Source organism: Dama dama, chromosome 14 (genome assembly GCF_033118175.1).
Source record: "Dama dama isolate Ldn47 chromosome 14, ASM3311817v1, whole genome shotgun sequence".
Taxonomy (NCBI): domain Eukaryota; kingdom Metazoa; phylum Chordata; class Mammalia; order Artiodactyla; family Cervidae; genus Dama; species Dama dama.
In genome coordinates this window covers 62,577,510-62,602,856 of record NC_083694.1, presented here as the reverse complement: position 1 = coordinate 62,602,856, position 25,347 = coordinate 62,577,510, and the positions used below count along the sequence as shown (strand labels likewise).

Here is a 25,347-nt window from a genome sequence, read left to right as displayed (position 1 = left end):
GGCATCTAGAAAATGTAGATGGCTGATCCAAAATAATGTAATGTGGAACAGAAATTTTAAAATAGAAACAGCTTTCCAATCTAAAATGAATGTTACACTAAGACTCAGAAATTTAGGCAATTGCTAAGTTGTCATATTTAGTTATATTAACATCTTATAATTAGCATGACTAATAAATAAGAGAGGTAACTAATATCTGGAACAAAATGGAGCATGTATATATTCCAAGAAAAGGATTTTGTATCTGAAGTGCTTCTCCAACTTTAGTGTGGGTAAAAGTAGTTGAGATGCTTGTCAAATGGTGTCTTCCAGGCCTCTATCCCAGAAAGTCTGGTTTAGCAGTTCTAGGATATAGCTTCTTGGTGGTGATAAGTGGTGGCCAAATCTCTGTGGCCCCAGGGACTGTAACCCACCAGGCTCCTCTGTCTATGTAATTTTCCAGGCAATAATACTGGAGTGGGTTGTCATTTCCTCCTCCAGAGGATCTTCCTGACCCAGAGACTGAACCTGCACTTTTGTGTCTTCTGCATTGGCAGGCGGATTCTTTACCACTGTGCCACCTGGGAAGCCCAGGCTTTATTAACATTTGGAGTGGGATCATTTTCTTGTTGCGGTGGATTGGCCTGTGCATTGCAGGGTGTTGAGCAGCATTCTGAGTCTGTTAGATATCAGCAACACCTCTCTCCAGTCCCGCTTCCAGACACTGCCAAATGTCCCCTGGGGGCAAAAAAACAAATCACTCCAGGCCTTTGAGAATCACTTGCTTAGGGTAAAGCTTGGGAACCTGTATTTCTAATAAAACATCTAGGTTATTTTGATAAATGTGGTGTGTGTGGACCAAATCTGGAGAAACGCTGAACTGAAGTGGTATGAGTTGAATTATGTCCCCTCCAAAATTTGTGTTAAAGTCCTAAACCTCAATATCTCAAAGTATGATCTTATTGGGAAATGGTGACTTAGTTAAGATGAGGCCATACTGGGTTAGGGTGGGCCTCTAATCCTTATAAAAAGAGGACATTTGGACACAGAGACAGGCACATGGGGGAAAGGTCATGCAAAGACTGGAGCTCTTTTGCCACAAATCAAGGAATTACCAGAAGCCAGGAGAAGGGCTTGGAACAGATCCTTCTCAGGTGCCTACAGAGGAACCAGGACCCTACAAATACTGTGACTTTAGAAGTACAGACTGTGAGACAATACATTTCTGTTGCTTAAGCATTCAGCTTGTGGTACTTTGTTATAGAAGCCCTAGCAAACTAATACATAAGGAACAAAACACAACCATAACATTTAAAGCAGGATCAGAGAGGAAAATAGAAAGATTGCAGGTAGGCACCAATTCCTAATTTTTCATTCTCAGTGCATGACATAAAATAGAAGTCAATAGAAGTCCTTTGTATTAAACACTGTTAAAATATATCTTGTGTAATTAAAATATTGAGTGAAATCTTATAATTGGTTACTTTACCAGGCTGAAATTGCCCAAGGGGTTCCAATGTTAAATTTTCATCTGGATTATACAGTAATTGGATAGATAGGTTTAAAATCTGGAGTTGCCTGGAGGACAAATGGAATGCATAAATTATGTCATTATTCACACAGAAGGTACTACACAAACGTGAAATTCCACATGAGGCAAAAACGCATTGACTGATCACACTGTAGCTTCAAGGAAGTGTTGACTGTTTCAGGTCACAAAGGCACTGTTCAGAGTACAGCAGGCCTACCTGAAGTGGGCAGTTCATACTCTCGGGAAGGATGAAGTCTGTGGTATTAAAAGAATGTAAAAGGTATGTACTCTGTTTCATTCGCGATAAAAGTGAACACTGCTGTCAAGTATTATCTGAAGACAAAAACAAGAGCCCCGTGGCAAATGTCAGTCTTTTTCTCCTCTAGAAACATTTAAGAACCATACTAATAGATATTTTAGGTCCTCGTTTCCACCCACAATTGAATTGGAAACAAAAGTCTCCTTGCTTCAAAATTTTAGACTAAAAGTTGTAAAGCTTCTATTGCAGATGAAGAGCCCCCACATTTTTTTGCTCCCATAATTGTACATGAAATAGTTAATGATAAAGAGTCGTAGGAAGTGATGACTGATGACGAAGAGCTCCTAGAAATATCCTCTAATTAAGCTCAGGGATCAGATACAAACAAGCCGAGGCGTAGATGGCTTAAGCGCCCTCGCCAAATCAGGATAATCTAACACGACGTTAACCTGGAAGCCTTTGCCAAACTCTTAAACATGTTTACTTCACAAAATCCCCTCACCTTCAATCTAGGAAACTTTCCAGTGTGCCCTTCAGAGTCACATGAAGTTGCTGTCAAGCGTCTCCCTTCCCCTTAACAGGTTCGCCTTCTGGGGGCAAGACGGGGCGGTGGAAATTAAGGTTGCTATCTGTTCTCAAGGTTATTCTCTTTCTCCAAGAGGGCAAGTCCAGCAAAGAACTGACTCAGTGTCTCTGAGAGGAGAGCTGTACTCAGACAAAAAAAAGATCTCGGGGACGAAAAGCAGATGTAAACAGATTTTCACAGCAACGCTGATACAATACTATGTCTTCTCTGACCTCTCCAACGGTTTTCTCAAAAGTGACTGAATCCTCTCGCCCCTCTTTGTCAGCGAGCCTCTGTTGCTCCTCACAATCACCACGCTCTCTACCCGCACACCACCACCGACAAAGGTGACGGCAGACTCTTAGGTCCATTGCGGCCAGCTCCGGTCTAGGGCGGTTGCCTACAGGGACATTTGACGCCGAAAAAACCTAATCTCCTACGTCTGATCTGTCAAGTATTGTGCCTCCGGGGACAGCAGAACAGGTGAGGACGGCTGGAGGGAACCAGTTCCCGTACTGTCTGAAAGGGCGAAAAGAGGGTGCGGGCGTGAGGGAACGGAGGGCCGACGGCGCGAAAAGGGAGGCGGCGCGACCGCAGCACCCCCCTCTCTCAGGGATCACCTTGCGCTGACCTAGTTGAGCTGCGCAGGACGGAACCGCTCAGGGCTGGGGAGAAGGGCGGGGCGGCGCCAGCGGTGGGCGGGGCCGCGAGGGCGATATTGCTGCGCTCGCCGGTCATTTGCCGGCTCTCCAGCCGGAAGCGTCGGGGAGGCGTTGGCGGCTGCGGAGACCGAGGCGAGGGCGGCGCACGTGGTGACGTGCGAGGGGGTGCGGCGCGCGCGCGGGCCGCCGCGGCGGCAGTGTCTCCGGGACGCGCGTGGAGGGCGGTCGCTCGGGGCCGCCGTGCAGTTTTGCCGCTTGCGGTTCGAGCGCGGCTGTGCCAGCGAGCGAGCGAGCAAGCAAGCGGGTCTCGGCGAATTCCCGGTGCGCTCCCGCCTCATAGACTCGGTGGGGCTGTGCGCTCGTCCCCTCCTCGCTCGGTCGCTCCCCGCTTCGCGGCCTCGAGGCGCTTTCGGTTGGGCCGATTCCCGCCCGCTTCCTCCTGCTCCCCGTTGAAGCTCCAGAGATGAGTTTTTTCATCTCTTCAGAGATGAACCAGGTAATCTGTGCTGGTCCCACTGACGAGGCGGGGGAGGAAGGGCAGCGTGCAGCCAGACTCGGAGCTGGCGGATGGAGCGGGCGGCTGGGGTTTTAGGGTGGGAGGCGGGGAGCGGTTCGGGGCCCCAGGCGGGCAAGACTCGGCAAGACGCCGCAGCCGCTGCTCTCTGTGGACGAGGAGCCGGCGCCGCGCGGACCCCGCGCTCCCGGCGCTGCCGTGGTTGCCCGGTCGCGTCAGCGGCCAAAGGCGGGTGACGGGCCGCCTCGGAGAGCGCTGCGGCCGAGGAAGCAGGGCTAGAGGGAGGAGAAGTTTTGGGTTGAGGAGGTCCTCAGGGGGCCTGGGTCAAGACCTTCGGAAGGAGGGCGCGGGAATCTCCGTTTCTGTTGTCAGGAACCCCGCCTAGTGTGTGTGGGGGTGTCTGCCCGGGGTCTGGGTTCTCTCCCGTGAGCCCTCGCAGGACCCGGCGACTGTGGGCGGGGAGCCGGCCCAGGGCCCCGTCTGTGCTCCCGGGTCTGGGGTAGGGTGGCACCGCTCTCCCGATCGCCGTGGGCCGCGGGGTCCTTTGTTCCCGCTCCACGTTGCCCGCTTTTCTTGCCAAGCGCGGGGAAAAGGGGGCGGGAGGAGGGAGGGAGCTGCTGCCCTGACGTGTCGGCGCTGAATGACTGCGGGCCGGGCCAATCCCGGGCGGGGGTGTGCAGACGCTGGGCGCCTTGCCTCTCGGCCTTCGGAGTGTGCTCCGGCCCGGCCGCGCGGGGATGAAGGCCTGGGACTGCAGGGATCTCCAGACAGTCACTCTGGGGCCCTCGCCGCTTTGTTTCCCATCCCCACCGCACCCCCCCCTCCCCCCCCCCAAAAAAAAAAAAAAATCAGCACAGAGAGGTTTGTTCTTTTTCCGTCGTTCTGCGCGTTTTGCGTAGCGACTCTGGTTGTAAGCTCATGATGGTAAGAAGGTATCAGGCAGTAGGATCAGATTGAGGGTTAGCCCTAGGGAAACTTGAACCACAAATACTTGAGAAATTTTACTTTTCCCCCAATACAAAGTGGATCTATTGTTTGAGGCCGCTGCCGTTTCAAAAACTAGTAAGTAGAAATCGGAGGCCTATTAAAGGATTTATTTTGTTACCCAGTATCTGTTGTCAGTGATGGAGGGCTGGAACATCCTGGCATCAAGCTGTTCTTTGAGGACTACGTGTGTGGTGACCTTCTGTCCACTAGTAAATAACAACTCTGTAAGCGTGGTACTACTCTAAACAGTTTAAGGGTAGCAGGGACTAAACTGAGACAATATTTTCTTTCAATTATTCTAGCACTGGTGGTTAAGGAAAAGAAAATATTGATGAATAGCTTTAGGCATAATCATGCTGAAACTTCTGAAAGGTGCGGAAGGAACAGTCGTTATTTGTGTATCAGAAGGTGAGGCGTACACTATTTAGAATAGGGTTAAGAATACCATAATTCAATACCAGCTGGCAGGCTACTTGTCAGATGTCTGTAATTTGTAGTGAGAGAGAAAACTGAACTAGCATCACTGACCTAAAAGAGACCCAGAATGATTTTCCTAATATTTGAAATCTGTCATTAATACATATTAATTTCTTAATTTATCTTAACTTGTAGTTCTGTTTTTCCACCTCTTGCCCTCAAAACAGCGTTCCAGGCTTTGGTTTTAAATTAGTGTCTTTTTGCTGCTTACTTTGGAGTGGGGTTTTGTTTTTCTTGCTTGAAGAATGTTTTAGGTGGCAGTTGAATATGTTTTGCAAATAAGTGTTTTGGTTTTGTATTGTAAAATGTTTTTCTGTTGGGTAACTGTCTTAATCATTGACGTTAGACGAAGTACCCCTAAAAACCACTTCATTGACTTTTCAACATTATGGTTGTATACTCAAATCTACAAGAAGGTTGGGAATCCCCATCCCTTGTGCTTGGGAGTGTAAATGGAAAAATTAACGAATAAGGAAGTGATTGCTATTTTCTGTCAGAACCACAGAAAATGCATTCTTATATTCACTGGTGAACTTTAATTTGTTGTTGCTCTTGAGTCACCAAGTCTTGTCTGACTCCGACCCCATGGACTGCAGCACGCCAGGCTTCCCCGTCCTTCACTGTCTTCTGGAGTTTGCTTAGACTCATGTCCATTGAGTCAGTGACACTATCGAACCATCTCATCCTCTGCCACCTTCAAGTAGAAATTTTAATTACCACCTTGTAAATGATTTCGAAACCTACACCTCACTATCCTTAACACTTTTGACAGCAACCTGGATGCCCAACAGGTACATCAGCCATATAAATATCCCAAAGCAAATTTCCTCTTTTCCTTCCCAACTTAAAGCATGCAGTAAACTAAAAATAACTGTTTTGCTTTTTGAGTTCTAATTTTGATATTGATTTTTATAATGATGCCAGATATCTTCTCTAAAATATCATTGTTGCCTTAGTTAGGATAAGCAAGGATATAATAATTTCCCATGTTTTACCCATTCCTCTAGACCACCTCCACGTTTCTGCTAGTGTCTTGTGCCTCTGTGCTAAAAATTCTGCTCTGTTTAAATCATCTTAATGTTGATCTCTTACTTCCTCTCCTACTATTTACCATATACATCCTGCAAACCGCAGTCTGTTGAAACAAATTGTTGCAGTTTCTGGAATATGTGTGCTTTCGTACCTTTTCCCCCTTTTGTGTGAACTGTTTTCACTGCTTAGTTTGTCTGTCTTTCTGATTGGTCTGTGGAGTGTGCGAGGCTGGGGAATGGAGTTAACTTTGTTGTGTTATGAGCATCGCATTCCAAATTGTGTTTGCCATCTGTTTGGAGCTATAAGTGTGTGTGGGATGTAAGAACTGCAGAACAATGAGGTTAATGGCATGGAGTGGGTGAGTGAGTTTGGTGAGTTTTGGTGTATATAGATGGATCATTTCAGATATTGGGAATCTATAACTTCTAGTTTTAAAAAGATTTGTAGATTTTCTTTGTATTCGAAAGTCTGTTCGTTAAAAATGGAGTTACTTGCTATTTTCTAAGTTGGCTACCCTCAAAAGATTGCCTTGAAGCTTAAATAATGCTTGTAATTTGCCTTGAGGTTTTTTTAGGATGCTTTAAAAGTTTGATGATAACATTTTATCTTACTCTTATTGAAAGCCCAAGAATGTTGAGGGAGATCTATTACTTTTTTTTTTTTTTTTTAAAACATCTCTTTGATAAGACTTACTGAATTGTATTTGGGTTAAGCTAATCTTTGGGGGAGCTGTGGTAACAGGTGAACTCCTGGGTTTTACTAAAGCAGTTTATTTATGAGTTGTCTGTCTCTCTTTCCTTGCACTGACCAAATTAAGAAACTGAAGTGTATTTGCCAGAATATATTGTACTTGACTTCAGTTTTCATTTTAAAAGTGGATTTGTCAAATGTATTTTTTAAATATCAAATAAAATTCTAAATTTTATACTTTCCTACAAGCCTGGGATATTGGGACTTTTGCCTTGGCTTTTCAAATATATATATAAAAAATTCTCCCCACATATTTGTTCCATCGAGTTTCATAGACCAGACGAAGATCTATTAATTTTTGGAAAGGCTTAAAACTTAATTTGCCCATGCTGACTTCAGTGAGAGTGAATGTGAACTTTGAAAGACATGGTTTTGCGGGCAGAAGTTGATGTGACCTCCTCCAGTTTGGGGGTGGGTGAGAGAAGGGGCACACAGTAAGTGAGGGCAAAGTAAGTTTGTTGCATTAATTTAAATTTCAAGTGAACTTGAGTTAGCTTTTGAAATCAAGTAGGGTTGTACTAATCAGCAGACATCAAAGAGATGAGGTTCATATTAAGACCTTGCTTTACTAGAAAATCACCTAGTACTACCCTGGTGGTTCAGATGGTAAAGAACCCGCATGCAATGTGGGAGACCTGGGTTTGATCCCTGGGTTGGAAAGATCTCCCGGAGGAGGGAATAGCAACCTACTCCAGTATTCTTGCCTGGAAAACCCTCTGGACAGAAGAACCTGGTGGGCTACAGTCCATGGGGTTGCAAAGAGTCGGACACCACTGAGCGACTAAATACACAGTAATGTAGTAGCACTCTGTTGCAAAACTAATAACATTGTACAAATGTGTATGGCAAGAGTTGCTCCAGATTTTCTCCAGTGAAGTGAAAGTTGCTCAGTCGTGTTGCGACCCTAGAGACTCGGCCATAGAACTCTCTAGGCCAGAATACTGGAGTGGGTAGCCTTTCCTTTCTCCAGGGGATCTTCCCAACCCAGGAATTGAACCGGATCTCCTGCATTGCAGGCGGATTCTTTACCAACTGAGCTATTTTCTCCCAAAGGACTAAAGTGATTTTTAACCATCTGGGTTTTTGTTGTTGTTTTCCAAGGTAAATTTTAGGTAGAACTTTGACATTATCAAATATACTCTCAGAGATCCTGCGAGTGTGATTCCACAGCACTGTGATAAAGTAGTCATCTGAATTTTTTGATTTCTCAGTGCATATAAAAGTTATGTGTACATGATACTTGCGTCTGTTAAGTGTCCAAAGCATTATCTTTAAAAACAACTTATATACCTTAATTTAAAAATACTTCATTGCTGAAAAATGCTGACCATCATCTGACAATGCAGGTTGCCACAGACCTTCAATTTGGGGGCGGGGTGGGGGGAAGCAGTGTTTGTCAAGTACAGTACTTTGGTGGTTTAGTCACTCAGTTGTGTCTGACTCTTTGCAACCCCATGCACTGTAGCCCACCAGGCTTTTCTGTCCATGGGATTCTCCAGGCAAGAATACTGAAGTGGGTTGCCATGCCTGCCTCCAGAAGATCTTCCCAACCCAGGAATTGAACCCCGGTCTCCTGCATTACAGGCAGATTCTTTACCATCTGAGCTACAAGGGAAGCCCAAAATACAGTACAGTGAAATGCAGTAAAGCAAGATATGTTTGTGTATAGATGCCATTTTTTTAAATTCTTGATTAAATCAAGGCTAGTTGACAAAGAAATACTGAATAAAACCGGTCAAGGCTTAAAATATTTAAAATCTCCATTTGTGTTTTGTTTCTCAGAGGGCATACACTTAAATCATTTCTAACATAACTTGCATAGAAAGGTTCCTCCCTTTCACCCTTGCGTAGATTTTCCTAATGGGCTAGGTCTTGGCTGAAAATATTTAAGGTTTCTTTTAGATAGTGTGTTCTCTGTACACAGAATTAAGAAGAGCTGAATTAACTAATCTAGATGCAAGTGAACAGCAGAGGAAATCAGTATTACGCGATGGTATGAAATAGTTTCATTGCAGGTATAAGCATTGACAACAGTCCCAACTGGAGTCCGAATACTCAGGTTTCTTTGAGATAAAACCTAAGCTATGGAGAAACCAGTGAAGGCATACAGGATTCAGGTTGTGCAACTGTTGAACTTAATATGGTAATTTGTTGAAATGGAACTGCATTAGTCTTTTAAGTGGGTTCTGGGGTAAGAGACCATTCATATTAACATAATCGTTAAAGAGTTGTGGGCTTGATTGATGTATCCAAGTAATTTTAAGATTTCCATTTTTAAAAGTATGCACATCTTTCAAATAATTTCTTATTTAGTTCTGATTTGTAGAATTAGACACTGGTTTAATAGCAGTTCAGGTAATTAAAAAATAAGAACCAGCTGACTTTGACACTTTAGTTAATGATGTGAAAATAAGGGGGAAAGAGAAGGTAGGAGGACTAATGTGATCTCCTTGAAGATTTGATTTGAATTATAACTTTCTGTTGCTAGTTTATTACTATATATGAGGAAAAAATGATCATATAAAGCACAGACATTAATATTTTCCTTTTTGTTTATTTAGTTTGTTTCAACAAATTACTTATCTTTATATTCAGGTTTCTAGGCTACTTGTTTTGGGGTGGGGGGGGTGGGAAGGATACAAAGATAAACAAGACAGAGGCTCTGCTTTCAAGGGACCTTGAATCATGGAAGATAAGCAGGTACACAACCCAGAATAGACCAGCTGGAAGATCACACAAACACACTTTCAGAGAGGGTGCAGTATGTGGAGGATGAAGAGAAACTACGTTCTCAGCTGGAGGGATTTGGTGGGGACTCTATGAAGGTAAGATGTCATCTGCAGAGGCTGTGTTAAGGGTATTCCAAGAAAACAAAACTTGAACAAAGGTACAGAGATGAGGAAGTATGCAGATCATATTTGGGAAACAGTGTATCTGGTTTGACTGTAACATTGTATACATATTTGGAAATACTGAAGGTTGCTGCTGGCTGGTAAAAGCAGACAGATCACATGTTTGTGTATTAATTAGAATCTCACAGTAACGAATATTAGAATAAACTAATATTTACATTTGTTCTCGTATATCTCACTTAATTGATAAGTTACTAGCGCCTGCCTTCTGGGGAGAGGTTTTTTTTTTCAATCATCTGAGTGGTTGCAAGTTAAATGAAAATATTTACGTATAGTTACATTTGTATTATTTTCTGTATTGTGCCATTTACCTTGAAATGTCTTTAAGATCAGGACTTAGCATGATCTACCTAGATCAATGACATTCTTTGATCATTCTGAATATCCAAAAATTTTCATTATTACAGATTATGATGCATGATTATCACAGAAGAAATTCGTGTCTATAGCTTTAAAGGACTTGATTACATCATTTTCAAGCCTGATAGTTTTGGAATCACCATTAGAGCTTAAGACTCCTCTGCCTTCACTTCAACCACCTGTCTTCATACCTCGCCGAAGTGCTGAGTTTCCTTTGTCCTTGGATTATTTAAAGCGTCTCAGAAATACAGTTCTCACCAGTGTAGCAGGTAAGTGAATATTCAGTGGTCAGTGCACACATTCTTTTTCCCTAAAGACTGTGCCAAGTACACCAGCATCCTTTCATGATTTTTTTAAAAGGCGGAGAAGTCAATATTATTTGTAGAAAAAATTTTTTTTCCTGTTGTTTTCTTTTCTGTAAACTGTTTTGAATTTAAATAAATCACTTACTTCAAACCAAAACCTTCTTTTACCACTTTTCAATGATGTATTTTGTGTAACCGTTAGTCCATTTGTTCACAGGAAGAAGTGAAATGGAAAATTTTTTTAAAGAACATACATTTCTAACATGTATTGTTATGAGACAAGCAGTTTAGAATAATTGAAGCTTGCAAAGGGAACAGAATTTTTTGAACTATTCTTACTGGCGTGTAGTCAGTTTACAGTGTTGTGTTAGTTTCAGGTGCACAGTAGCGTGAGTCGGTTATACATAGGCATGTATTTTCTTTTTTAGATTCTTTTCTCCTATGGGTTATCATAGAATATTGAGTAGAGCAAAGGGAACACAAGTTAGTCTTATATCAGTTTTTCTCGTTTGTGAGTAGAGGAGTGACTATAGCCCCAATCCAAAGAATCTGTATGTAGTGACCACCTCACATCCTTCCAGACTTTTCAGTTGGCTGTTGTGTGGATTTGGGGAGGGCTGGGTTTCCATTTTCTTCCCCTTCAGTGTGTGTACTGATAGAAACCTGGCCAAAATTGCTAGGATATCATACCACTACTATACAAATTCCTAAAAAGACTTAGGACCATAGTATAGGGGTACAAAGGCTTGGACATTCAGTGCCAGTGTTGTTTTAGCAATGTTCTTGTGTGATAAAATTTTTATGTATTGTTGATAAGATGGAGATTGAAAATTAAATATACTGTATTACTTTTCAAAATGTTATAAAAATCACCATTTATAAGTAAAAATAACTTGGCTTTATTTCTGCCCTTTAGCCAAATTTAAAAGGAAAAATGATTCCCAATGGATATTTAATGTTTGAAGATGAAAATTTCATTGAATCTTCTGTTGCCAAACTGAATGCCCTGAGGAAGAGTGGGCAGTTCTGTGATGTTCGGCTTCAGGTATTCAGAACGTGACTGGGAGCTTGCACATCTGATCTTTCATATTGAGAACCGTGTGTCCTGGACTGGCTTATTTTCTTTCTCATAAGAGGCATTTAATGAAATAAATTTAAGAGACAATGATTTACCTAGAAACGTAAGATGGAGGATACGATGTAGTGATTAGCTAGAGAAATGCGTAGTCCACAGTGCTTCTAATTGTGATGCCTGATGTTGCAGGTCTGTGGCCATGAGATGCTAGCACACAGAGCAGTCCTGGCCTGCTGCAGCCCCTATTTATTTGAAATCTTTAATAGTGACAGTGATCCTCACCGAGTTTCTCATGTTAAGTTTGATGATCTCAATCCGGAAGCTGTTGAAGTCTTGTTGAATTATGCCTACACTGCTCAGTAAGTTCTCTGAAGTACATCATATAACTAGGAAATGAAATTCCAAGTCCCTCTAAATTTATTTAAGAATCTGTGTTTTAAGGCCATGGTATGGTACATGATACAGAACCTTTTTTTTTCCAATAGGTTGAAAGCTGATAAGGAATTAGTCAAAGATGTTTATTCTGCAGCAAAAAAGCTGAAAATGGACCGTGTAAAGCAGGTAGAGTAATAGAAGTAATATACAAGGAGTAATGTTACTAGGGGGTCTTACTTTATATAATTAGTTTGTATAATTTGTCATAAGATATCTGTTGGTCTCATGAACTTGAAAATGTCCCCTTTTCCTCCCTAGAGATGTGAGTAAGTATATAATTTTAACTGTTTAGCTATAGTAACGGTCACACTTCCTCTTACATAATTCAAGCTACAGTCTTGCTCTTTCAATAGCCTTCTCTGGTGGGGTATCCATGTCAGTCTCTGATAACATGAATTAAAACAGTCTTGATTGTTCTCAGTTAATCATATAACTCATACCCTTAATTCTTGATTCTTCTACATTTCTGTTCTTCGTTAGAAGTTTTCTTTCTAGAATTTAATGCCATCAAGAAGTGGCATTAATAATTTATAGAAGAAAAAAAGCTTTTAATCCTGTAATGTAGGGGGGTCAGTAAACTGCAAGCCTTAGGCCAGCTGCCTGGTTTTATAAAGTTTTATTGTACCGTTGCTCTCATGTGCAGGTGGCTGCTTTCTACCTGCAGTGACAGAGTTGAATAATTGTGAGAAAGTATGGCCCACAAGCCTAAGCTGCTTACCATTTGGCCCCTTAGGAAGAAGTTTTCCTGTTCCCCTCATGTCACTCTGCTTAAAAACCCTTCTGTGCTTATAGCACGTGTCCTTCAGGTTAGCATTCCAGGCTCTCCCTAATTTAATTGCTATTCCTCCAAAATATTTCCTGATTTTCTTATCTTTAGTTCTTGCCAAACTAAATTGTTGCAGCATCTTGCCTAGTACCTATCTGCATTCAACATCATCTCCCCTCTAGAGGCCAGTTCAGATAATTGCCTTTATGAAGCCTTGTCTGTCATTCTAGTGGGAGATACTTATCTGAACATTTCATGTACATTTTCATAGCATTTCAATTTGTTGCATTTTAAACAACTTATGTATTTGTATGTTCTTCTTTGATGTTATTATTTGTATGCATGTATCCCTGGTAGCTCAGACAGTAGAAAATACGCCTGCAATGTGGGAGACCTGGGTTCGATCCCTGGGTTGGGAAGATCCCTTGGAGAAGGGAACAGCTACCCACTCCAGTTTTCTGGTCTGAAGAATTCCATGGACAGAGGATCCTGGCAGGCTACAGTTCATGGGGTTGCTAAGAGTCAGACATGACTGATTGACTTTCACTTCACCTCATTCTTCCTACAGTTTAACTTGTTCTATTAAGGCAGTGAATTTTTTTGATTAATTTTTATATTGTCGCATAGTACTTACATGGAATATTAAATATTTGTTAAATAAAGTGTGTGTAAATGTTGACACTTGTGTATTTTTCCCCCAAGGTTTGTGGTGATTATTTACTATCTAGAATGGATGTTACCAGCTGCATCTCTTACCGAAATTTTGCGAGTTGTATGGGAGACTCACGTTTGTTGAATAAGGTTGATGCTTACATTCAGGAACATTTGTTACAAATTTCAGAAGAGGAAGAGTTTCTTAAACTTCCACGGCTAAAGGTAAAATCTATAAAGATTAAAGATGTAAAGGTAAATCTATAAAGAGATATATACTATTTAGCTCCAAGAACATAATCTTTGTTCATGTTTCAAGCAAGTGAGTAATGATTATGAAAATGACGGTCCATTGAAGTAACGTTATTTTTATCAGTGTAATGGTTTCCTCCCTACTAGTTTGTTTACTTTTCGTTTTTGGCTACTGGTTTCCTTATAAATTAGAATAAATGTATGGAGCATGTACATGTATGAAGCATGTAGAATAACTGTAATTGGGCATCTATGACAGCTTTGTTATGAAATAGAGAATTAAGAGGCTCAACACTGATCCATGTGTCTTTGTTTTTTCCCCCACTCTAGCTGGAGGTAATGCTTGAAGATAATGTTTGCTTGCCCAGTAATGGCAAACTGTACACAAAGGTAATCAACTGGGTGCAGCGTAGCATCTGGGAGAATGGAGACAGTCTGGAAGAGCTGATGGAAGAGGTTAGTTTTAAAGTAAATGGGACTCAACAGTTATTAAAAATGATTTTGCTATAACATGAAGGATTCCCTTTCACTTTTATTTTATAACAATGACCCTAAAGAATTTAAATTTTGCTATAGGTACCCCTAAGCTGAGAAACAGGGGGGGTGTCCAGGTGAGCTGAATGAACTGTTCAGTTTGGTCTTCTGCTTTTCTTTTTTTGTTTCTTTGCTTATTATGTGCTGTTAACTTTCTTTAAAGTAGCATGTAATTTGCTTTAGACATGGGAGGTGGTACTGAAATTTTCTGTAGATTCTGAATTTTTCTTCACAGGTTTTTGCTTTAAAATTGACAAGTAGGTAAAAGCTTCTAATGGTTGTTCCTCCCCATTGATTTATCTCCCCATAGGTTTATTAACAAAACTAGGATACCCAAGACTGAAGAAACAAGAAGAATCCTCAAGTGTATTGACACGTAAAGAAGCAGCAGTCCTGCCCCAGTTCTCCTAAGAAAAATCCGCTGTGGGCAGAGAACGATGATGATTTAATGGTGTTTACTCCTTTACAGGATTCTTATCTTTAAAGCTTTGTGTCTTTCAATGGTGTTGTTCATACAGAGTCACTCGCTTAACTTGGGCTACTTTTTAAAAAATACACAAGGAAAAATCGACGGAGAAATGATGGAATTAAACATGCAGGTGAAACAATGGAGTTGACCTTGAGTTTATCCCTCCACTTACGCCTTTCAGATACACGAAAGGCTTATTACCAAACTGGTTAGGCCTTTAGAAACCCAGTTATAATTATACTCTAAAAAGGCAAAGAGGTGATCTTTAAATTCTATCTGGTTTCCCACTTGAAAATCAGATGCATTAGCCATGTGTTTGCATCTGTTAAGGGAGGTAGCTGTGCAGGTTGTTTGAACTTTTGCATTTGTTTTTTTTTTATCTCTTTTTTTTTGACATTGCCTGCAGGACAGAAATATGTTTATACATATTAGACCACTTGTCTTTGAAGGTGTAAACCATATTCAGTATATTATTGTAAATATGTACATTCTTTAAGAGTATATATATATTGTACTGGTCCCTTTTTTTTTCTTAATGCTGTATCATGGAAGCTATGAAAAAAATGGAAGATTTCTTTCAAGCCAACCATCTTTCAAGCCAGCCAAGCCAAGGACTCTTCAGCCAGTATTAGAAGATTCTGTATCTTTTTTTTTTTTTTTTTTTAATTTTTACCACCATGACATGTTTTCTTTACTTTGGGGATCCTGCCAGAGTAAGATGTCAAGAATTCAAGCAGCACACTGGAGGTTACCGTGAGGCGTTGGTGTGATCTGCATACTAGTGGAGTAGCCATGGAGACAGTAGCCACATGGGTGTTCTGTTGCTGTTTTGCAGGTTCAAACCTTGTACTACTCAGCTGATCACAAGCTGCTTGATGGGAACCTACTAGATGGACAGGCTGAGGTGTTTGGCAGTGATGATGACCACATTCAGTTTGTGCAGGTACACAATGCACATCTGAGGTAACCTCAGGTTAAAGTTTGATGAGAGCATTTTATAGTGTACTGAAATTTTCCTTTAATAAAGGAAAGTGAAAGAACTTCATTGGTATAACTGGACAGAAACATTTGTGGGAGAAAAACCAGCCTATCTTTCTTAGCATTACCACCACTTTTGCCACATAAAAAGAAATTAACAGCAAACTAGGAAACCCCATTTAAATTTTTTTTTTTTGTCTCGATCAAATAGGATTTGCAAGTAGTAAGAAAAAGGGCCAATAAGATGAAGCAACATAGAAATTCTTTGGTTTTTTGGTTGGATTATAAAGGATAGTTGTCAGAGGAATGATTGTTAAACCTAAGTTTTATAAATCCAGGTATAAACTTTTTTCGTTTATGGGTAAATAACATAGAGAAAAGTGTACAGATCATAAGTGTCACGTGGTGAATGCCTTGGCTTAAAAACTTCTTCTTGGGTGAAGAAGAGATTTCAAGCATTCTGTAAGCCTTCCTCTTGCCCCCCCTCCCAGTCACTGCCCTACACTGCCCCAAGGGGAGCCGTCATCTGAACTTCTGACACAGTACCTTAGTTTGCCCATGTTTGAAACTTATGTAAATGGCTATACAGGATGTATTGTTTTTGTTTGGCCTTTAGCTCAGCATTGTATTTGTGAGGGATGAACTGTAAAGTAGACTGAGTTGACCCAAATTAAAGGATGTTTCCCTTTAGTAATTAAAAGGTAAATGGTAGACTCGGAAAACAACCTATATGGTGATATTAGGTGTTCTGTGTCAGTAAATGGCTGAACATTTTATTTTCACAGAAGTTTTTGGGTGTAAATTTGTGCATTCTGAACATTGAGGCTATCTTTCCCCTTGTCTCCAAACATCGTAGGTTAACGTTGTTGTTTTTTTTTAAGTACTCTTTCATCAGGCAGTGGTTGAGTGCCTACTAAGTAGAAGGCCATGATGTTACGTAAGAGGGCCCCCAAATGTGTAAGAGACAGTTTCTACTTCCAAGACCTTACAGGAGGAGGTAAAATAGAACAGACTTACAAGCGTTACCGACCAAAGACATTCAGGGAGGGTGGAACCAAGAGAGGAAAAACCAGGGAAATTTCACAGTGGAGGCAACATTTGAGCAGTCTGAGGATATAGGAGAGTGTGCATGGCAGATAGAAGTGTGTCAGGTAGCAGCAGATACCTGGACAAGGAGAGTCTCTTGGAGTTGCAGGTCTCACAACTGGAAAAGTAGGTAAATATAGTCTGCTTGGGGCTTCATACTTTATTCTACAAGTAGTGGGGGGCTTTCAAAGAATTTTAGGCAAGGGAGTAGAGTGATCTAAACAAACATTTCACAACTTTAATAATAAAAACTGGGCAACAGTCCAGCAGCAGGGGGACTGGTCAAATTATGGTTGTTTCCATACTGCCAAGACCTATAAGTTCATTAGTCATATTTTAGACCAACAGTGAACTGTTAGGTGGCATACTCTGGGTTGTGGAATTCCAGCTGATTTGGGGAGGGGGGGGTGTTTTTTACTTACTAAAAGCATCAAATCCTTCTATTATGACCAGGTACAGAGGATAGAGGAAAGCTTGTGAGACCACTGTATAGACTATTAGAAGCAGTAGTAGTAGTTCAGGTTAAAAAAAAAAATGATGAGGGCTTGATATGAGGAGAAGGGAAAAGGGTAGACTAGATGTTTCTAGTTGCAAAGGTCCTTAGTGACTATTTGGGAAAATCAAGGAAAAGAAAGAATTTGAGGGTGAGCAGGCTCCTGACAAGTGTGACTTATTCAAAGGAAGTGCCATGAATAGACAGAATGAGGTCAGAAGGAAGAGGAGACACTAGGCTTCAGAAATAGGAAGTGAGGTCGAGAAGCAGCCATTAGCCTCAGAGTGTTGTTCAAGCTAGCTAACACAGGAGAAAAACGTCGGAAGGACTGAATTGTTGACTTTGTTAAATCATACTCAGAGGGGATGTAAAAAGGTCAGGGGTTTCTCATCTACACTGGTTTTAGGAAGCCACCCTGTAACCTTTAGTGGTTGTAATTTCCCAAAAGTTACTAAGGTTAGGAAACCCTTATAGCTTGAGAAGTGATGGTGGCTGAAAAAGCCGCCAGGGACCACCCCTTGGGGAGGGGAGTTCAGAGGCAAAGTGTAGGCCAGAGGATGTGTTGAATGGGAAGAGTTGATATGGGAAAGTTTGAAGATAAAGGAGAGGAAAGAATTAGGTTTCAGAATGTTCTGGAAGAAATATAAAAGAGTTGATCAGCATTTCTGTATGAGGCTTGTAGTTACATAACACTAAGTAGTCATCCTTGTTACCATGCTTTTTCCTTTCACATTGATTTTTCTCTCAAAGCCGTACATTAGAACAGTTTTCTTAACTGCAGTAAAAGCCATCATCAGCTTGTGTTACTTTGGCTTCCTTTTCCCCACAGATTGGGATAGGGTTTTATGTCCCTTGTAATTGCTATTAGCAGAGAATACAAACAGACTATCATAGTATAAAAGAGTGGCTTTATACTCAGAATTCCTAATTTTTATTTTTATTGTTTTATTGCCTTAGGCATTGTATATCTTCTCTGATTTTCAGTATTTTTGTCTATCAGATGGATAAGTGTATTGCCCTTCCTGAATTAAAAGAGATGATGTGAATAAAGTACCCGATAATACCTAGGTATATAATGTGTAAATGGAATTTGATAAAAACCATTACCATGATACATTCTCTGTCTTCTCTCAAAATAGCCTCTTATACTGCAACCACATTTGCTGAATTGCCCACACCAAACTTGATAGTTTTTTCCCAGCTTCAAGTAGCTACCAGAATCTTTTTCTCTATTGTCACATGTCCTTCTTCCACTCTAAAGAGAAATTTCCTTTAGAGATCCTACCTACCCATGTGGCTCTGGCCCTGGGGACCAAAATAGATGAGCAAACTTGGCGAGGTATTGAAGGTGGTACCTGTTCATTCAGCAGGCACTTCCTGCCAGGGTAGTCTTGACTCTTCTGATGCCTTGTGATCATATTCCTTACAAGTATTTAGGGCTCAAGAAATTGAAAGAAAACTGTCAAAGGGAACTCGTACACGAGGGCACAGTGTAATCATAGTCATTTGGAAATTTGCAGCTTTGCCCATTTCTCCCTCTTTTATGTTCCTGTGTATTCCTTTATGAATGTTTGATTCTGTTACTGTTACTGCTATATTAATTTCTGAGTACCATTTTTTATTTTTCTGTTTTGATGTAGTTTTACTTGTCTGGGCTTCCCTGGTAGCTCAGATGGTAAAGAATCTGCCTGTGATGTGAGAGACCTGGGTTCAAACCCTGGGTCCGAAGATACCCTGGGTCCGAAGATCCCCTGGAGAAGGGAATGGCAACCCACTCCAGTATTCTTGCCTGGAGAATTCCATGGACAGAGAAGCCTGACAGTCCATGGGGTCACAAAGAGTCGGATACAACTGAACGACTCACACTTTTACTTGTCTAGAAAACCACTCTATAATACCTTTAGGGCAATCCTAAAGAAATATAGTTGTAAATGTTTCTTGTAGTTGCCACTTTTTTCCTATAAAATCACTTTCAGAGATTGGATGGATATGTCTGCTCACTTTTTGCTAACATTGTATGAAGGATGATACCAGTACATATGATTTAGTTAAGTTTGGCAGTTTCATGGAGATAGTGAGTAAAATGTATTCTCTCAGTTAATTCTTGCTGTTTTAGATTTATAACTTATTTCAGGAGATTCTAGACTATGTGAGCTTATGTGGATTATGAGGGAGGAGGTTCCTTTTGTTCTTCCCTTGAGTATTTTGCTACTTGATCTGCAGTGTTTTTTAATTGTTGAACTTGAGCTTTTTCTTGACCAGGGTAGGTATAGTTGTCTCCTTATTAAGTGGAGGTGGAAGAATGCCAGTGACGCGTGTCAGTCAGAAAGTGTTGGTTTGTGTTCAGTCTAGGTGTGCTGTAAATGTCATGCGTAAGTGAAGGGTACTGAGTGTTTTCTCAGTGTTGTGGAATAGCTCAGGAGCAAAGGTACACCAGGTATGGTCTTTGGCTAGGTTTCTGTAGCTGCCTTTTGATTTTGCAGAAAAAGCCACCACGTGAGAATGGCCATAAGCAGATAAGTAGCAGTTCCATTGGATGTCTGTCTTCTCCAAATGCTACAATACAAAGCCCTAAGCATGAGTGGAAAATCGTTGCTTCGGAGAAGACTTCAAGTAAGTGTATTACACTTGTCAGATTGCCTTTGGTTTATTTCTTTTTAAGAAGGAGTTTTAAGTTAGAACCATGTCATCCTTTTAAGTTGACTGAGGAAAAAACTCAGAAGCAACTAAATTTGGAAAAGAGTAACAGGTCATCCCTGTGTGGAGTCTGGAGTCCAATGCTGGATCACCACAGCAACCGAAAGTAGTAAAAATTGCATCTTTAAAAACACAGAACTCTTGTGCTTACAGATAACACTTACTTGTGCCTGGCTGTGCTGGACGGTATTTTCTGTGTCATTTTCCTTCATGGGCGAAACAGCCCACAGAGCTCACCAACAAGTACTCCAAAACTCATTAAAAGTTTAAGTTTTGAGATGCACCCAGATGAGCTCATAGAGAAGCCCATGTCTCCTATGCAGTATGCACGATCTGGTCTGGGGACAGCAGAGATGAATGGCAAACTCATAGCTGCAGGTAAGAACAGAAGGATGAGTGACTTAGCCAAAAGCTTTAACTGGCTAAATCTCTTAAGCAAATGTTTATGCTTGCTTGTGACGTGCAAATTTCAGAAGATAGGCTTTAATATGCCTTCTTCTGTGGCATTCCACTTTACCACATTCTAAGATGACAGAAACAGAGTCAGTACTGTTGTAGTGCCTCGTCTTCAAGTTAATGTCTGTCTCTAATTCCTTAAAAATTATAAAGTAAGTAATTGTCTCCTAATTTTCAAGCCAAGACAAAGCAGTTTACTTACACTAATTTTGTCATTCACCTATAACAAGCACTTAGTTAAAATGGGGCCTTATTAAGTTTGTGGATGAAAAATTCTTTTTCTCATTTTGTACAGATTACTTAAAACATTCTAGACCAGAAACCCTGGGCCAGTGTAATATTTTAAACATAACTGTTTGTGGTTCTTATACCAGGTGGCTATAACCGAGAGGAATGTCTTCGAACAGTTGAATGCTATGATCCACACACAGATCATTGGTCCTTTCTTGCTCCCATGAGGACACCAAGAGCACGATTTCAAATGGCCGTACTCATGGTAAGTATATTATTTTGCAGGAAGAAGCAGCCCACATTTAGCATTTTCTGCTAACTTCACACAGTGGCAGAAATGCTAATCTCTTGCTTTTGGCTTAGGGCCAGCTCTATGTGGTAGGTGGATCAAATGGTCACTCAGATGACCTGAGTTGTGGAGAGATGTACGATCCAAATATAGATGACTGGACTCCTGTTCCAGAATTGAGAACTAACCGTTGTAATGCAGGTAATACTTTTCTGCTGAGATAATCAAATACTTAAACCGTACTTAAGTATGATGATTAAGTTATCAATTTTTAACCTTATTTTATACTCACCTAGGAGTGTGTGCTCTGAACGGGAAATTATACATCGTTGGTGGATCAGATCCATATGGTCAAAAAGGACTGAAAAATTGTGATGTATTTGATCCTATAACAAAGTCATGGACGAGCTGTGCACCTCTTAACATTCGTAAGTTGATTTTCTTTTTAAGTATTTTTTTTTTAGGACCTCTGAGTCAGCGGTATGTGCAGTGCACACTTATAGTTTTGGGAGATACAGTAATAATTTTGGTTTGACTTGATCTTATAGGTAGACACCAGTCTGCAGTCTGTGAGCTTGGTGGTTATTTGTACATAATTGGAGGCGCAGAGTCTTGGAATTGTCTGAACACAGTAGAGCGTTACAACCCTGAAAATAACACCTGGACTTTAATTGCATCCATGAACGTGGCTAGGCGAGGAGCTGGAGTGGCTGTTCTTGACGGTGAGTGTTGGGATTTGGAGAGTTGAAGAATGGGTAGTGGCAAGAGTTTGTTTTAAAATTCCAAGAGAATGTCAGTAATAACTATATACTGTTGTAGTCAAGAGTTTAGAAGCAGCCATCTTTTCTGACGCAGTGAGGGTTGGTTTGTCTTTTAGAAGTTTCTAATAATCAGAGACTCTGTACTGGGTATATAGCATAAATATATTCACCTTCTTCCATAAATCATACTCCTGATGGATCATCTTGGAGTTGAGTTTGTTTCTTTAGAGCAAGAGTTTGTAAAACAAAGGAGATACAAGTCATCTAGTTTACTCCATGTCTAATTGAAAGCAAAACAAGTCTTTCCAGATCATTTTATATAGACAGCTTTCTTTTCACATCCATTTTATTGATTTACATAATATTTATTTTGGAACAAAGCTTGTGGCTCTACTGGTAAGAGCCTAAGTGTGTAGGCACACCAGTAAGTAGCCCACTGGCCTGCAGCCTTGGGCCTACTGGGAGCCTTGTCATTCTTTCATAAGTACATGGACGCAGGTAGGCCAAGTGACAATCAGATGAGAAAATGATGATTTTGAGAATCCCTAATAAAGTTTTTTCCCTAAGCTACAGGGAATATTTAATGCTAACATTTTATTTGAAAGTAATTTAACAATTAACTGCCTATGTATATTTGAAAATAATTATATTCATTGTCTGTTTCCAAGAAGAAATTTCTATACCAAAACCATTTTATGTAGTTGGAAAGGTCTAGAAAATGTTCAGTTATTGAAACCTCCTTTCCTATAATCTTCATTCTTGTGCACTCTAAGCAAGTTGTCCACCTTCTTGGTTCCTCATTTCTTCATCTGTGAAATGACAGTAATAGAAACAACCACATAGAACTGTTGTGAGAATTGCACTTCCTTTAAATTGCCTGACTTACATGTGCAAATGGGTTTTTATCAATTTTATTCCATTGTATTCCCAGCTTCTAGGGAATGCTTGCCACATTTAGTTAGAAATGAACGGACTTTTCTATTGAGAACCACTAATTTTAGCAAAAGACAGATTTAAGGGTTTCTTTCTTAGCCTCTCCAGATTAACCTTGTGTCTTCTCTCTCAGGAAAACTGTTTGTAGGTGGTGGCTTTGATGGTTCTCATGCCATCAGTTGTGTGGAGATGTATGATCCAACTAGAAATGAATGGAAGATGATGGGAAACATGACTTCACCACGGAGCAATGCTGGGATTACAACTGTAGGGAACACAATTTATGCAGTGGGAGGATTTGATGGCAATGAATTTCTGAATACGGTGGAAGTCTATAACCTTGAGTCAAATGAGTGGACCCCCTATACCAAGATTTTCCAGTTTTAACAAATTGAAGACCCTTTCAAACTAACAGGCTTAGTGATGTAATTGTGTTTAGTAGAGGTACACTTTGTGAATAAGGAGGGTGGGTGGGTAAAGATGTTGCTAACAGCAACACAAAGCTTTTGCATATTGCATATTATTAAACATGCTGTACATACTTTTTGTGTTTATTGGGAAAGGAATGCAAAGATGAAGGTCTGTTTTGTGTATTTTTAGGACTACTTTGGTTACTTTTTGGAAGTTGATATTGTAAAAGAATAAACCAAGAATTGATTGGGCACGTCATTTCAAGAAGTCCCCTCTCCTCCACATTTGTTTTGCCAGTTTGCACATTAAATGACTCTTTCTCCTCAAATGTGTATTATGGGGCAAGAGGGGTAGGATAAGATACAGGCAGTTGGGTTGTTTTTAAAAGGCCCTTTTTCAGTAACTGGAACACTCTACAACAAAGAGACTTATTTAACTAGATGACAATGACTATTTTTGTTTTTATTAAAAGGAAGCTTACATGCCTACCAAGGTTTAATCTTTTATGATTGCCTTTTTATAACTTTTTGTATTCTCAGCAGAGTACTTTCTTTACCTGTTGAAGTTAACATTTTGCAGGTTCAAATTACTGAAGCAGAGTGGCAATCTTAAAAGTATGTAGTGAGGTGTTTTTATACTCCCAGAATACAAACTTCAGAACTTTTGCCTTAGCTACAGGTTTTTTTTTTCGAGAATGCAATACCAATGTTTATTTGAATGGAGTTGCTGAACAGTAACATGGCTGTGATTTTTATTTGATACACTGTTTTTAAATACTTTGACTTCTTGGGGGTATATTTTATATAGCAAAATACTCAATATTATATATAACAGTAAAGAACAGTGAAGTATTTTATCTTCTAAATAATTCCTATTTTTTATCATTAACAAAACAATCCTAAAATAGCAGTCCTTGATTGTGGAAAAAAAATTACCTTAAACTGTATTGGGTTTATGAATGCAGCCTTATCAGAACTATGTTTTTGTTCAGTTTTTCTATTCATATGGATAAATAACTGGTTGAAGTGGTGACTTGGTATTGTGTAATGCTACACATATAACTTATGGTGCCAAAATTAGAACATCCTAATGCTTGCTGTTGATGCAAACATATTAAAGGTACTTTGCAGGAAATCCTTGCACCATGGGATTACTATCCAAAAGTTGTTTGTGTTCTTTTTCATTACTAAAAGTTTTGGGGGGAGGATTTTTTTTTATTTTTTTCCCCAGTAACAATGAGCTTAAGATATTTGTGGGAAAATACTTACCTGATATCTTACATCTGAAATAAGGACTGTTATTTGGGGGTTTTTTTGGTTTGTGTTTTGCTTCTCTCTGAGAAAGCAAAGAGGCACATGGGAATCTCATGAGGCAACTGGGACATGACTTATCCAGTGTCTAAGTTGGGTTAAGAAGAAAATTAGGTTTTTTCCCTCAAGTGTTCTGGTGCTTTGACACACCGTATTTCACTCATCTGTTCCACAAAGAATCACCAAGAAAGGAATTCAGTTTGCCTGGTGGCTCTGTAGTTCCTGACAATCACTACTTTCATTCTGGACCAAAAACTAGGTGGGCAGATTTGAATCTAATATGATGACTTTTTACAATGGTTCTGTGTATGGTTTATTTCTTTAGCACAAGGAAATAAAATTTTACTGGAGGGGTCACTATGAAATCCTTGAAATCACTTCTCAATTCCTAGGTAACATGCTTAATGCAAATAATATGTGGGAATACTTTGGTCAAAGTTTTATCATATTACCATTGATGCCATTGGTAGCTAAAATTATGTTAAATATATTTTGAATATAGGAAGTTTCCATAAGGAAAAAAAAAGTACTCATTGACCAATTTATCCTGTTTATCTGCACTGAAAAAGTAAATTTTTTTTTTTTTTAAGGGAAGGAGAAAATGGCATAGCTTCAGCATAAATTAAAGAATTTGTTTTTGTTTTTTACCAGTGTGGGTTTCGGAGTAGTTTAGAAATGATATTGATCAATAACCACTCTTAAAATCAATTGTAATAATGCATGAAACATACCCAATTCCTAAAACAATAGGAAAAACTATAAAATACCTGTTTGAATTAACAAAACAATTGATTATACTCAAGTATGAATTTTCTTTTATTGTGATTTTCAAGGATAGGGCTTTGATATCTGGCCTCTAAGTACAGAGTCTTACATATTTTACCATTTACACCATGTAGAATTCCCTACATAATCGTATTTTAGGGAAGAGAATTTGGGAAGATGATTAGTACTAGAATCCTTGCTAGTGAGGGACAGGGAGGCCTGGCATGCTGCAGTCCATGGGGTCACAAAGAGACATGACTAGTGACTGAAGGACAAGTATACCCTATAATCTATAAAACCCTGTAAAATTTAAGGGGTTAGGCAAAGGAGAAAGTCTCTATAGGATATTACTGCAGCTCCACAGTTGCTGTTAGAGAAGACTGTGAGTCACAGAAAACAGTCTTCATAATATTTTTTGTGTC

At 40.0% G+C, this 25,347-nt stretch overlaps 1 protein-coding gene and 1 long non-coding RNA gene across 2 annotated transcripts in view; one reads left to right on the top strand and one right to left on the bottom strand.

Annotated features, from left to right (window-relative positions):
• Positions 1-2,942, bottom strand: part of LOC133069387 (uncharacterized) — a 71,539-nt gene extending 68,597 nt beyond the window's left edge. The window contains exon 1 of the long non-coding RNA XR_009695846.1: positions 2,272-2,942. This is a non-coding gene — a long non-coding RNA (uncharacterized LOC133069387). The remainder of the gene's footprint in view (positions 1-2,271) is intronic.
• A 239-nt stretch (positions 2,943-3,181) lies between these two features.
• IVNS1ABP (influenza virus NS1A binding protein) lies at positions 3,182-24,000 on the top strand. The gene is made up of 15 exons (XM_061160935.1): positions 3,182-3,492; positions 10,076-10,297; positions 11,250-11,378; positions 11,598-11,767; positions 11,894-11,969; positions 13,312-13,485; positions 13,843-13,968; positions 15,351-15,458; positions 19,556-19,685; positions 19,923-20,147; positions 20,600-20,721; positions 20,820-20,946; positions 21,042-21,173; positions 21,294-21,467; positions 22,573-24,000. Exons 3-15 carry the CDS (start codon positions 11,268-11,270, stop codon positions 22,824-22,826), a joined length of 1,929 nt encoding a protein of 642 aa, XP_061016918.1. The 5' UTR covers positions 3,182-3,492; positions 10,076-10,297; positions 11,250-11,267; the 3' UTR covers positions 22,827-24,000.
• Positions 24,001-25,347: the final 1,347 nt, after the last annotated feature.

Excerpts from the sequence above, each read along its gene's own strand:
- IVNS1ABP (XM_061160935.1), top strand. The coding sequence starts at position 11,268 with ATGATTCCCAATGGATATTTAATGTTTGAAGATGAAAATTTCATTGAA. Across the intron at positions 20,947-21,041 it reads AACTAACCGTTGTAATGCAG|GAGTGTGTGCTCTGAACGGG; the intron begins GTAATACTTTTC and ends ATACTCACCTAG. Across the intron at positions 21,468-22,572 it reads TGGAGTGGCTGTTCTTGACG|GAAAACTGTTTGTAGGTGGT; the intron begins GTGAGTGTTGGG and ends CTTCTCTCTCAG.